Here is a 13,048-nt window from a genome sequence, read left to right as displayed (position 1 = left end):
AAGGTACCAGGCCATGCATAGTGGCTCACGCCTGTAATCCCAGCATTTTGGGAGGCCGAGGCAGGCGGATCACGAGGTCAGGAGATCGAGACCATCCTGGCTAACACGGTGAAACCCTGTCTCCACTAAGAATACAAAAAATTAGCCAGTCGTGGTGGCGGGCACCTGTATTCCCAGCTACTCGGGAGGCTGAGGCAGGAGAATGGCATGAACCCGGGAGGCGGAGCTTGCAGTGAGCCAAGATCGTGCCACTGTACTCCAGCCTGGGTGACAGAGCGAGTCTGTCTCACAAAAAAACAAAACAAAACAAAACAAAACAAAAAAATTAATGTACCAAAAAAAAAAAAAGAAAAAGAAAAACTAAGGTACCCAAATGAGAGCAGCTGCTTTAGGTTCTTATTAACCTCAACTAGTGGTGGTGTTATTGGAAAACAATAAATAAAAAAGCAGCAGCTATCATTTAGTAAGTGGTTACTATGACTACGATATACTCAATATCCAACATCCATTATCTCATTGAAAGGACTACCAATATTTCTCCTTTTACAGTGAAGAAATTGAGAAGTGAACAATTTGTAAGCCCATATAATGAATAAATGGCAAGATGGAGTTTGAAGCTGCATTTCAAGTTTTAAAAATATACACACACACATACATATACACAAACATGTGTTTCTATGTGTGTATATGTTTACACAAATACATTCATTAACAAGTGGATCTCTAGTAAAGACATTTCTGGTTTCGGAGGATAAAGATAAGGTACATTTTCAAAATTTGATTAGGAATGTATACATTCATGCCGCAACTACTTATTGAGTACTCAACATGGTTAGACTGTAGAGGATACCATGACAAACAAACCAAAGTCCCTGCCCACAGGGAACTTACATTCTAGGAGAGAAACACACAACAAATTAGTAAACAAATGAGGTGACATACAATTTCACATAGTGACAAATGACATAAAAATAAATGAAGGTGGGTAAAGGAAAAATGACTGACAGTGCATGGAGGATGTAGGTGAAATCTACACAGGGTGAGCACGCTTGGCCTCTTGGGGAGGTCACCTTTGAGTAGAGATTGGGATAAAACCAGGGAGCCATCCATGTAAAGATGGTTCCAGCAGGGAACCAGCAGGACCAAAGGCCTGAGGACACAAGAAGGCCTGCGTAGCTGGGGAATGAGAAGGACAGTGGTAGAAAAAGGGTCAGAGAGACATCAGAACGGAGAGATTGGGCAGAGCCTTTTACCCAGTAGTAAGGAATTTTAATTTTATTCCAAGTGTAAAGAAATACTATGTACTAACATCCCCAGTGTTTAGAAGTAATCTCCTCACACATAGAAAAGAGCTTGTTTTAAAAATCACTGTAAAGTGACATTATGCCAATACCTGAGATATTTGTCTTTGTTTTTATGCTGCGCTGAATATCAAAAAGGTAAAATATCAAGAGCAAAAAGCAGAGACTCCTTGTGTGAGACATCTATATCCCTGGATACATTCTAAACTAAACATAAAGCGAAAACATTATATATTATGGAAATTAAGCTTGCAGCATACTCACTAAATTTTAAAACAACACTAAAATAAGCAAAAAAAGTTCAGTGGGGGAAAAAGTCAAGTGGTATACTAAGGAGCAAACTTAAATTCTATAGATACAAGATAAGAAGAAAATCATTAAGTGAAGATATGATAAGGTGTGAACTGAGAACCATTATAAAACCTAATGACTTTTAAAACTATTATTTTCATATTGGAATTTATCAATAACACCAATACAAGTTGTAAGAATTGAAAACTAATTCTTTACTGGTTTACATAGTACTAAATATATTCATGGAAAGATGTATACAGTTTTGTTTTCTATATTTTAAGAAAGCAGATCATGCAAATATTTAAAGGTAAGTGAAACACACTCTCCTTTACTTTCTTATACTTGAGGATACTATAAATCATATATCAAGTCCTATATAGAATTTTAATATTCTCTGAAAAATGAAAAAACACACTATGAGAATTCAAGTGTTCATATACTTACAGGAAATAGTGGGGGTGGTTTCAACACTACATCAGGTAACTTTTCACCTTTGCTAAATCCAACAGCCTCAATATTAAAGGTATAAGCAGCACGTCCTCTTCCTTTATTCCCAGCCATCAGAACCAGTTATACCAGATGAGTGGGCAAATTCCGAAAGGCACTATTAATGATTAAGATTTACTGGATCACATATAAAAAAGAAATCAACACTTTAAAGCAAAATATAAAACTGCACCCCTTAAGTAGCATAGTTGATTTAAAATACTTTTGGAAAGCAAAACATGTAGAGAAATAAACATGTGACAACTGACTGTTGATTTTCTCATACTCACACACCTTTGGCAGGTAAGATAATGATGGCTTCAACTCCCTCACCCACTAATGCCCCACATCCAGTCCACGCAATTCACACACCCTTCTGTGGTTTGGCAGTAGGATCTCAGATGTAATGTACATAAAAAGTGGACACAAGACAAGACCAGGCTGATGAGAAGAAATCCTTCTTTTTCATGTCAACATAAAAACTATCATTAGTCATATATACTTTAAGACTTTCAATGATTTATCTCAGCATGTGAGTGTTTGGAAGAATCCCTGAGATCTAGTCCAATGTCTTCCTTCTAGAAATGGGAATGGGATCAATGAGACTCGAAAGATGCCTGTCCAAGAAAAAAAAAATTTCAGAGGAAAACATCTAAAATCATTAAAGTTATGATAAACCTGTATTCTCCAATTTTGGAGACAGGAGTGATATCACATATGCAAGTTGTACTGAACTTTTGAATCCTCTGATTACACTATGAGAACTGAGCTGGCAATGTATAAACAGGGATCCCTACGCTAGAGTTCTTTCAATAGAAGTCTGCATTCAACTGTAGTGATGATTAGAATGCACCTTCTTTACATCTCTTTCCCTGCTGATAATACTGAGCCTCATTTAACTCTGTGAACCCAAGAGAGAAATGATATGTCCTCTAGACCACTTGGAGGAAGTCAGAGGAGTGGCATTGGTTTTGGCCCCATCAGCTCAGTCTCATTTCTGAATCTACTCACTTGCCCTCCTTGCAAAATCATGCAAGCCTCAGTACTTCACACAGCTGCTCTACTCTTCACCAGGGTTTCTCGCCTGGTCATTAATGTTACCCTTCTTAGTCTGCCACATTAATGGTGAAGGAACACCACCTAAAACCAACAAGGTGCTACCACTTTATATCAATTTTACTGTCTACAGTTTGAATATACGCAGTACTTTGGACCAAAAGGCTGAAAACTCCCAGCTCACTTTATGACAGGGCCAACATTACAAAGCAAGCGGCTCTCAGTTCTCCACCCTGGCTGTAATTAGAATGACTTGGGTAGCTTAAGAAACTAGAGCAATGGTTCTCAAAGAGTGCCATCTGCAGCAGCATCACTCAGAACTTGATAGAAATGCAAACTGTGAGTTCCACCACAGACCTAAAGAAAAAAGAAACTGTGGGTGAGCCCAGCATTGGTGTTTTAAGAAGCCTTCCAGATAATTCTTATGTATGCTAAGTTCTGTGAATCACTGAACCGAACCAATCAATCCAGATCTCTTGGGGTGAGGATTGGGCAAGAGTCAGTTTTAGAAGCTTCCCAGGTGATTCTAATACACAGCAAATGTTAAGGGTATTGGGAGAACTGTTCTGGTGGAAGTCTTAGCTACTAAGGAGTAGTTAAAATACACATGTAGAATCAAAGACTTCATAGATCTCATCTTTGAGGTTTAAAATTATACAAATTAGCCTTAGCAACTTAAAATATTTGCCTTAAAGGTGAGATAACTGTAACTGCTATAAATCTATGTAACACTCAGGATGTGGCAGTCCAAGTTTTAATTCATTTGCAAGGAATAGCAGTAACAAGGCATTGCACTTTTAGACAGCCAATTTAATTTTTTAAATATTTTATTTAAAATTTTTTTCACTGCAACCTCCCTCCCTCGCTTAAGCAATTCTCCTGTCTCAGCCTCCTAAGTAGCTGGGATTATAGGCGCGCACCACCATGCCTGGCTTATTTTTGAATTTTTTTAGTAGAGACAGGGTTTCACCATATTGGTCAGGTTGGTCTCAAACTCCGGACCTCAAGTGATCTGCCCGCCTCGGCCTTCCAAAGTGCTAGGATTATAGGCATGAGCCACCATGCCTGGCCAATGACACCCTGCCAATGATGGCCAATTTTAATGTCCTTCTACATTTAAGGCCCTGGAAGCAAATCATATATTCAACATCTTTCTGTAATGAAACATTGTTTCCTGTTTTCTGTGAATTACTCAAGTAGAATGCATGGCATTTGATTTGACATAATGGCTATGATACTGAGAACATTTTCAGATATGAGTTTGTAACTGCCCAAGGGGTTCACCCTGCCTGCTGTCTGGACAGAGCTGATTTATCAAGACAGGGGAATTGCAATACAGAAAGAGTAATTCACACAGAGCTGGCTGTGCGGGAGGCTGGAGTTTTATTATTCCTTAAATCAGTTTCCCCGAAAACTCGGAGATCAGAGATTTTTTTTTTTTTTTGAGACGGAGTTTCACTCTTGTTGCCCAGGCTGGAGTGCAATGGCGTGGTCTCTACTCACTGCAACCTCCACCTCCCAGGTTCAAGCAATTCTCCTGCCTCAGCCTCCCGAGTAGTTGAGATTATAGGCATGCGCCACCATGCCTGTCTAATTTTGTATTTTTAGTAGAGACGGGGTTTCTCCATGTTGGTCAGGCTGGTCTTGAACTCCCGACTTCAGGTGATCCACCCTCCTTGGCTCCCAAAGTGCTGGGATTATGGTTGTGAGCCACTGTGCCCAGCCAGAGATCACAGATTTTAAGGTTAATTTGGTGGGTGGGGGCCAGTGAATTGGAAGTGCAGATTGGTTGGCTTGGGGATGAAATCATAGGAAGTCAAAGCTGTTCTCTTCTGCTGAGTCAGTTCCTGGGTGGGGGGCCACAAGATCAGAAGAGTCAGTTAATCGAACTGGGTAGTGCCCCCTGATCCATCAAGTGCAGGGTCTGCAAAATATCTCAAGCACTGATCTTTGGAGCGGTTTAGGGAGGGTCAGAATCTTGTAGCCTCCAGCTGCATGACTCCTAAACTATAATTTCTAATCTTGTGAATAATTTCTTAGTCCGACAATGGCAGTCTAGTCCCCAGGCAAGGAGGAGGTTTGTTTTGGGAAAGTCTGTTACCATCTTTGTTTTAAACCATAAACTAAGTTCCTCCCAAAGTTAGTTCAGCCTATGCCCAGGAATGAACAAGGACAGCTTAAAGGTTAGAAGCAAGATGGAGTCACAGGTAGGTTAGATCTCTTTCACTGTCACAGTCATAATCTTGCATAAAAGGTGGTTTCACGACCAAGAATGAACAAGGACAGTTCAGAGGTTAGAAGCAAGATGGGATCAGTTAGGTCTGATATCTTTCACTGTCATAATTTTCTCAGTTATGACTTTTGCACAGTTAGTTTCAATCCCTCCCTTTGGGTTTCACAGTTTTACATTATGCATTTTGTAAATTTATCCTTGCAGGCCTCCATATTTGAGTTTTCCTTCATAACTGCTTGAACACTAAAAGTTGATTTGTCATCTTTAATGTTGTCATTTTAAACTACAACTCTATGCCTTTTTTTGTTTACTAATACTTACATTTACTATATTTACATACACAAAAGTCAGTATATTAAATCCCCATATACCCACTACTCAGCTTCAAAATTATCAGTATATGACTACTGTACTTTAACTATACTTTTCTACTCCCATGCTTCAGATTATTTTAAACTCTCCACTATGTATCTTCTCTGAGAGTTAAGGGCTTTTAAAAAAAATCACAATAACATTGCATCCACAATTTTAACAATAACTCTATACCATCATCTTATATAGAACTAACATTCACATTTCTTAGTTATCACATAAATGTTTTTACAGTTAATTTGTTCAAATCAAGATATAAAAAACACATGATACTTAACTTTCTTTTAAACTGTAATGGTTTTCCCTTTTTTTTTTTTTTTCTATTTGTCTAAGAAACTAGGTCAGTGCCTTATACAATGCTTCTTAAACTTTAGGTACAAGAGAATTACCTAGGAATCTTGTTAAAATGCAGATTTTGAAACAGTTGGCCGCAGACAGAAACTGAGAATCTGCATTTTTATCAAGGTCTCAGGAGACATCAACTGGTTTGTAAACCATACTTTGAAAGTAGCAAATCTATACAATTTCCCATATTCTGGATTTGACTGATTTATACCTGAGATGTGATTTAACATATTCCTCTATTCCCTGGGTGTATTTCCAATAAACAGGTAAACTAGAGGCTTAGATTTGGGTTTGATTTTTTTTTTTCTCAAGAATACTGATAAGGGATGCTCCCTCTTTCCTTCTGTATTACATCAAGATGAACATAAAGTCTCCCTCTTGGTATTGATCAGGTTGGTCATGGGTTCGGGTGTTGATCTATTTCATTAAGTATAAAGTGTCCATCAGTTTTCACCTAATGATTTTAGCAGTCACTGATGATCACCATCTAGATCAATTTTTCCATTATGAATTGCAAAATGGTGGTATACAAATTTTATCATTCTTTCTGTTTCATTAATCGGAATTCCACCAGGGATCAATTTCTCTTATCTATTATTTAGTTACCTTGAAATAAAGTTCATACAGGAACTATATTTATTTTAATAGCTAACCTTATTACATCTCTCTACATTAAAAAAGCAGGAAAATATCCAAATGGACTTGTTTCAATTGCTGAGTCACTAAGACATATGCTGAGCCTAGAGAAAGCATATCTCCCAAGTATCAAAACTGCTGAGCAGAAGGGGTCACACCTTTCACTCTAAGAAACAACTGCAAGAGCCCACTAGGCCTACTCAAAACCACTGGGCTGCACTCCAGTCCAGGATTTGCCACTACTTAAAGATTAAAAACAATTCCAGGTAAAGTTTACCAGACTTTCCTCATCATGAAAATTAACTGGAGGACCTGCTAAACACAGAGTCCTAGGCTTTCTTCAAGCCCTCAAACCTACTATACCAGAATCTTTGGAGGTGGGCCCTGGAAAAGTTTGGAAAATTCACCCTAAAAAAAGAGGATATCAGCTAGCATTGCTTCATGGAATAGCTCTTGAAAAATAACAAACTCTATTAACTCTAAATTTCCATTTTTATAAAGCAATCTTTGGGTGTATGAATTGCTGTCATTAGTGAATGTACCACCCTTGTCAGAAAAACTTCCTAGCTTTTGACACATTTAATAATTATGTGGCATTCCAGCCTACAAACCCATCTCTTTAAGTTAGTTTTCATGAATCCATTCCCCTGTACACAGAGGAGCTGATAAATTCATTTTCTTCTCCTGCAGAGCTCAGAGAGAGTCCCTGGATCCTGGTAAATATATCAAGAAAGAAACAGCCTACAAGTGAGACTATGGTTGAGTTAATCACTGCCTTATTCCTTTTTCAATACACCAAACTCTAGAATACAGAAGTTTTAGTGCTTTCTATATTTCCTCATGCTCCAAATCTTTCTCTATTTCATATGGCCCAATTTCATCGAGTCATTCATTCAACCAGTATTGAGCATTCCAGGCACTGCGCTAGGAGCCAGAGAGCACTGATCAATCATTTTCTTTCTAAATGTCACTTTCTTTGCCATTTCTCTACCATAATCCAGCTCAGTCCTTTTTCACCTCACTTCTGATCAACTGCAAACTTTGTGGTATCCCTTGTTCCTCCTGTTTAATTTATGGATCCACATTACTCATCCTAAAGCACAGTTTTGATTCTGCTACTCTCTTCATCTTCCCTCTTGGCTAATTGAGTTAAATCCAAAGTCCCTATTTACTCAGAGCCCTTTAAAGATGGTTGCACCCTATTCTCCTGACTCACTAGTCTATAGTCATGTCTTGAATACCAGTCTTCCTCTGCAACTTACTCCCTCTGCCTCCCTGACTTGCTACATCCCTTTTCACCAAAAAAGCCAGTTTAAGTCCCTCAGCAACCACAACAGTCACTTCATCCCACATTGCTCTTGGAAAGATCCTCCTGTTAAAACACATAGATTTAAAAAAAAAAAAAATTCAGGTGATACATGTTGCCACATTTGTCAGTTTTCAAAGAAATAGACAGAATACCACTTTTGGGAAACTGATCTGTTCCAAAAGGGAGGAGTTTCACCTATGTTTTTCGTTTGTCGTTTGTTTGTTTTTTCCCCGAGATGGAGTCTCGCTCTGTCGCCCAGGCTGGAGTGCATTGGTGCAATCTTGGCTCACTGCAACCTCCACCTCCCGTGTTCAAGCAATTCTCCTGCCTCAGCCCCCAGAGTAGCTGGGATTACTGGTGCCTGCCACCAAGCCCAGCTAATTTTTGTATTTTTAGTAAAGATGGGGTTTCACCATGTTGGCAAGGCTGGTCTTGAACTCCTGAGCTTAGGTGATGTGCCTGCCTCAGCCTCCCAAAGTGCTGGGATTACAGGCATGAGCCACCACGCCTGGCTGTTTGTTGGTTCTGACTGTGTTAAGCAGAGATTTTATCCTCCCTACTGTCTAGCATAGTGCTTCCTATATAGCAACAACTCCACAATTAATGTCAAGCTTACCCTATTTGTGCACTGTGATTTGATGAGCAAATCTACCCACAGAAGGACAATTCAGTTAGCCCATTATTAAGACTTTTTCCCCCCTTTCTTTGAGTGGGAACCTGGCTGCACACTGGAATCACCGGGAGAGGTTTTAAAGAAAAGAAAACCCAGGATTCACCCCAGAACAATAAAATCAGAAGCTCTGGAGGTACCATTTAAGTATCAGGACTTTTTAAAGCATCCCAGGAGATTATAGTGTGAAACCCAAATTAATAAACACTGCATTTTTAGTAGAGATGGCGTTTCACCATGTTGGCCAGGATGGTCTTGATCTCTTGACCTCGTGATCTGCCCTCCTCGGCCTCCCAAAGTGCTGGGACTACAGGCTTAGCTGGACATGGTGGCACGCGCCTGTAGTCCCAGCTACCTGGGAGGCTGAGGCAGGAGAATCACTTGAACCCGGGAGGTGGAGGTTGCTTGCACCACTGCACTCCAGCCTGGGCAACAGAGCGAGGCTCACTCTCAAAAAAAAAAAAAAAAAAAAAGAACCACTGCAGATTAAACCTCCTATTTTACAGAAAAGGAAAGTGACACCCTAAGTGGTTACTTGATTACCTAAAGACGCAAAGCTAATTCCTAACAAAAGCAGGACTGCTTTAAGGCTTCAGAAAACCTTTCCACTGTTCTTTCATTTGCATTACACTTCAGGAAGCATAGGTCTAGGCTGGTTAGAAGACTTTTTTAATCCCGGGGAGGTCTTTATTCAATGAAGTGAATTAATAACTGTAAAACAGACTCAATTAAAAATGTAAAATCAGTAGCATTGTCCCTTCCATTTCAGGATGTCTCCTGAAAATTCCTATTCAGAATTGTTCTGAGAGGTTTGAAAATGGGTGTAGTTTAAGCATCCAAGAGCTGAAATAAAAAAGTCAATTTTAATCAACTACAAAAACAACCTCCTAGCAGATGCTGAGCTAATCTCTGAAATTCCTCCTAGTTCTAACATTTTATGAGTTATGATGTAACTGAAATGTCTTGTCCTCCACGTCTTACACAGTTCCTTGTCCACACTGAGGCAGGAAAATAGGGTCTGGAGGCAGGGAACAAAAGGCCGATTCACACTTTGGCTATGACAGGAAATATCCTCTCCATAGGGCATATGCCAAGTAAATGACTTTGTAACTTTACTTCATCCTCTTCATTTACATAAGGTGTACACCAAGTAACTAAATGGAAACCCCTAGAGGGTATTTAAACCCCCACAAATTCTGTAAGGGGACCCTTGAGCCCATATGCTCCACCCACTGCCTCACTGGAGTGTACTTTCATTTTCAATAAGTATCTGCTTTTGTTGGTTCATTCTCTTTGCTTTGTGCGTTTTGTCCAATTCTTTGTTCAAGATGCTAAGAACCTGGACACCCTCCACCAGTAACAACGTCAGCTCCATGAAAAAATGCACAAACAGATAGAAGCAGACACAGAAGCTAGAGGAGGCAGTGAAAGTCAAGTCACAGTATTATTCCTGATGAATGACCCCTAAATTGCTACAATCAGGATAGGTATCCTGACCTGTCTACTTCCAACCCCTCGTCTAATAGAGGTTTTTACCAGCTCTGTTCTCTCTCCTATGTTCTGTTTCTTCCACCTCTGCTTTAGTTCAGATCCTCTCATCTCTCACCTGGACCTCTAAAACAGAATAAATAAACTTCCTGTGGCCGGACTCTCCCTTTCAATCCACTCTTCAGTCTAGGGTATCTTTCTGGAATACAAATCTTGACATGTGACTCTCCTTAACAGAGCTTTGGAGTCTTTCTGCCTCTCACCACAGGCACTCCGTGCTGTGGCCAAGTCAATCATTGCATGCCTGGAGTGTCCTTCCTGCCACATCCACCTAAGCCTCAGGTTCTTTTCAGATGCCATGCAAATGACACTTTCTCCATGACAATTTCTTCCACCCTACGTAGAGGCAGGCCTCTCCCTTCTCTATGTTTTCCAAGTACTACTCTGCTTTTAAGCCCATTTTACAATCATTTTGTAACTGTCAGCTCTTATCTGTCTCCCAGGGAGGCTCTTCAATCCAATCAAGTATTTATTAAGCACCCTCATCGTCAGGCCATCTTCTATGAATTGGGAATACAGTAGTGAGCAAAACAAAATTTCTCCTGTCATGAAGCTCATAGTCTAGGGTAAGAAACTGACAAAATATATTTTATAGGAAATGTCAGGAAGTGATAAGAAGAAAAATAAAGACAGGAAACATGGATGCTATTGTGGAAAGGGTAGCTGAAGAAGTCCTCTCTTATTCGGTGATATCTGAGCATAAGCCTGACAAAAGTAAGGCAAAGAGCCATGTAGTGAATTAAAAAAGGATATCCAGTGAGATGTGGGATGCAGGCAGAGGGACCTGGAAGTGTGAAGGTCTCCTTGGAAACTTATTCTCCTTTTTATGTCCCCCTTACTAACCAAAGCCTGGCAAAAGGCCAATGATTACTGGGTAAATTATTGCTGAGCTCATGGCCTGGTAGAGATATCACTCCATTTCACCACTAGTGGCTCGCTTCTGCCTAGAGAAAAAGTACCCAGACTACAGAGGGCCCTATATTACTCTGCTGAGAATGCCCTAAAAGTAGTCTTTTAAGGCCAGCTCAAAAGCCACTCCTCACGAATCCCTCCCATCTGTATTCTTACTGAATCTAGTTTTTACTTCCTCTGTGGTACATACTCTGTAATGCTTTATCTTGCAAGTAATTGTGTGCAGACATTATCTTCCCTCAAACTCCTGAGAATCCAGATTATGATCTTTTTACACAACTCTGTTCATGAATTACCTAGCTCAGCGACTTGTGCATAAGGATAGCCCCCAGCTGAGTAACCGAATAATCTCTATGAAGATTAGCAAAGTATTTAGAAAAGCTGCATGCCCACCAAAGACTTTAGGAGGGTAGGAAAGGAGCGTATACCTCTCCTTCCATGAAGGCTTATTAGTAGTTGTCACAGTAAAGGTTTTCATAATTCTTTTGTAATGCTGTCTCATGAGTCTCTTTATCATTTTTCCTGGCTAAGTTAGGAGGTTAGTTAAGTTCTCAAGGGAATTTCTGAAGCCTAAATAGATGCTTCTGGCCGGGTGTAGAGGCTCACGCCTGTAATCCCAGCACTTTGGGAGGCCGAGGCAGGTGGATCATTTGAGGTCAGGAGTTCAAGACCAGCCTGGCCAACATGGTGAAATCCCGTTTCTACTAAAAATACAAAATTAGCCGGGTGCAGTGGCGGTCGCCTGTAATCTCAGCTCCTCGGGAGGCTGAGGCAGGAGAATCGCTTGAACCCAGGAGGCGGAGGATGCAGTGAGACAAGATCGCACCACTGCACTCCAGACTGGGCAACAGAGACTCTGTCTCAAAAAACAAACAAACAAACAAAAAACCTAAATAGATGCTTCAGTAGCTGGGAAGTGGGGAGTGGAGACAGTGACCTGATGTTAACAGAGCGGATGATTTAGGTGGCTGGCGGGGCCACACCCAGTCATTATTCACTTTTCCCGTCCTCACCAGGTGCTCCACTTCTTTATTTGAGCCTTTCTACCAACTCGCTTTACCCTCTTCCAAGGGCAGACAAACCAAATAAATAAATAAATAATAATAAAATAAAAAAGAGGGTGGATATAGAATTTTATTTTTCATAAGAAAAGACAAACCATATTAACAACTCCCTTCCCTACGATATAAAGTGCCAACAGTTACAAAAACAGATACTGAATAGTCGGTCCTCAGCTGCAATCTGCGGCAATGACTAGTGCCTAAAAAATCATAAAGTCACTGGATTTTGAAAATAACCTACTATCAGTAAGAGCATAAATACCCTTCTAACTCACTGCAAACAGTCCTAGGAGTGGAGACTAGGTAAGATCTGGAAATTCGACTTAAAAAATTCTGAAGGGAGCAGGACAAGGAGGGGAGGTACCAAGCTATCTCCAAACGCCCCTCAACACAGAGGCGCTTTAATGAATCTCTACCCCTGACTTCCCCTCACCTTTTCCACGTGCCCCTTTAACTCCCCTCTACCCTCACCACCCCTCCCAAGTCTTCGATTGCTTCCTCGGTTACCTGCTCCCTAAGTCTCGAAGCGTGGGCAAAACTCTGCAGCCGAAGAGCCGGCCGGCAAGGAAAGGGTGATGGCAGAGAACGCCGGCGCCTGACTGCCGCCCGTTCCACCTCGGGAGAAGCGCGCACCGCCCTCCACGCGGCCCCAGGACTGCGGAGTGAGCCCTACCAACTAGCCCCGCCCACTCCCTAGGCAGGCCCCACCCCCTCGCCAAAGAGGTTTTTTGCCCTTGGCAGGCGCCGTAGTCGCCGTACAACCCGCTAGGCCCCACACTTTCCGCGCCAGCTGGGAGTGCGCGCCCTGGCGAACCAGTGGGTGGG

At 41.0% G+C, this 13,048-nt stretch overlaps 1 protein-coding gene across 8 annotated transcripts in view; it reads right to left on the bottom strand.

The window, feature by feature from the left end:
* POLR3G (RNA polymerase III subunit G) overlaps nt 1-13,048 on the bottom strand; it is a 41,076-nt gene that overhangs the window by 27,571 nt on the left and 457 nt on the right. For 3 of the 8 annotated variants that reach the window (XM_009240887.4, XM_063724181.1, XM_054555734.2), the window contains exon 2: nt 2,040-2,199. In XM_009240887.4, coding sequence (XP_009239162.1) covers nt 2,040-2,156 — 117 coding nt within the window. In that variant the 5' untranslated portion in view covers nt 2,157-2,199. Of the gene's footprint in view, nt 1-2,039; nt 2,200-2,375; nt 9,130-12,730; nt 13,007-13,048 lie in introns of those variants that run through there. The other 5 variants (XM_054555735.2, XM_002815725.6, XM_024247505.3 and 2 more) reach the window with 5 other exon arrangements.

This window comes from Pongo abelii, chromosome 4, assembly GCF_028885655.2.
Source record: "Pongo abelii isolate AG06213 chromosome 4, NHGRI_mPonAbe1-v2.0_pri, whole genome shotgun sequence".
NCBI classification, from domain to species: domain Eukaryota; kingdom Metazoa; phylum Chordata; class Mammalia; order Primates; family Hominidae; genus Pongo; species Pongo abelii.
This window is presented reverse-complemented; position numbering and strand designations above follow the sequence as displayed.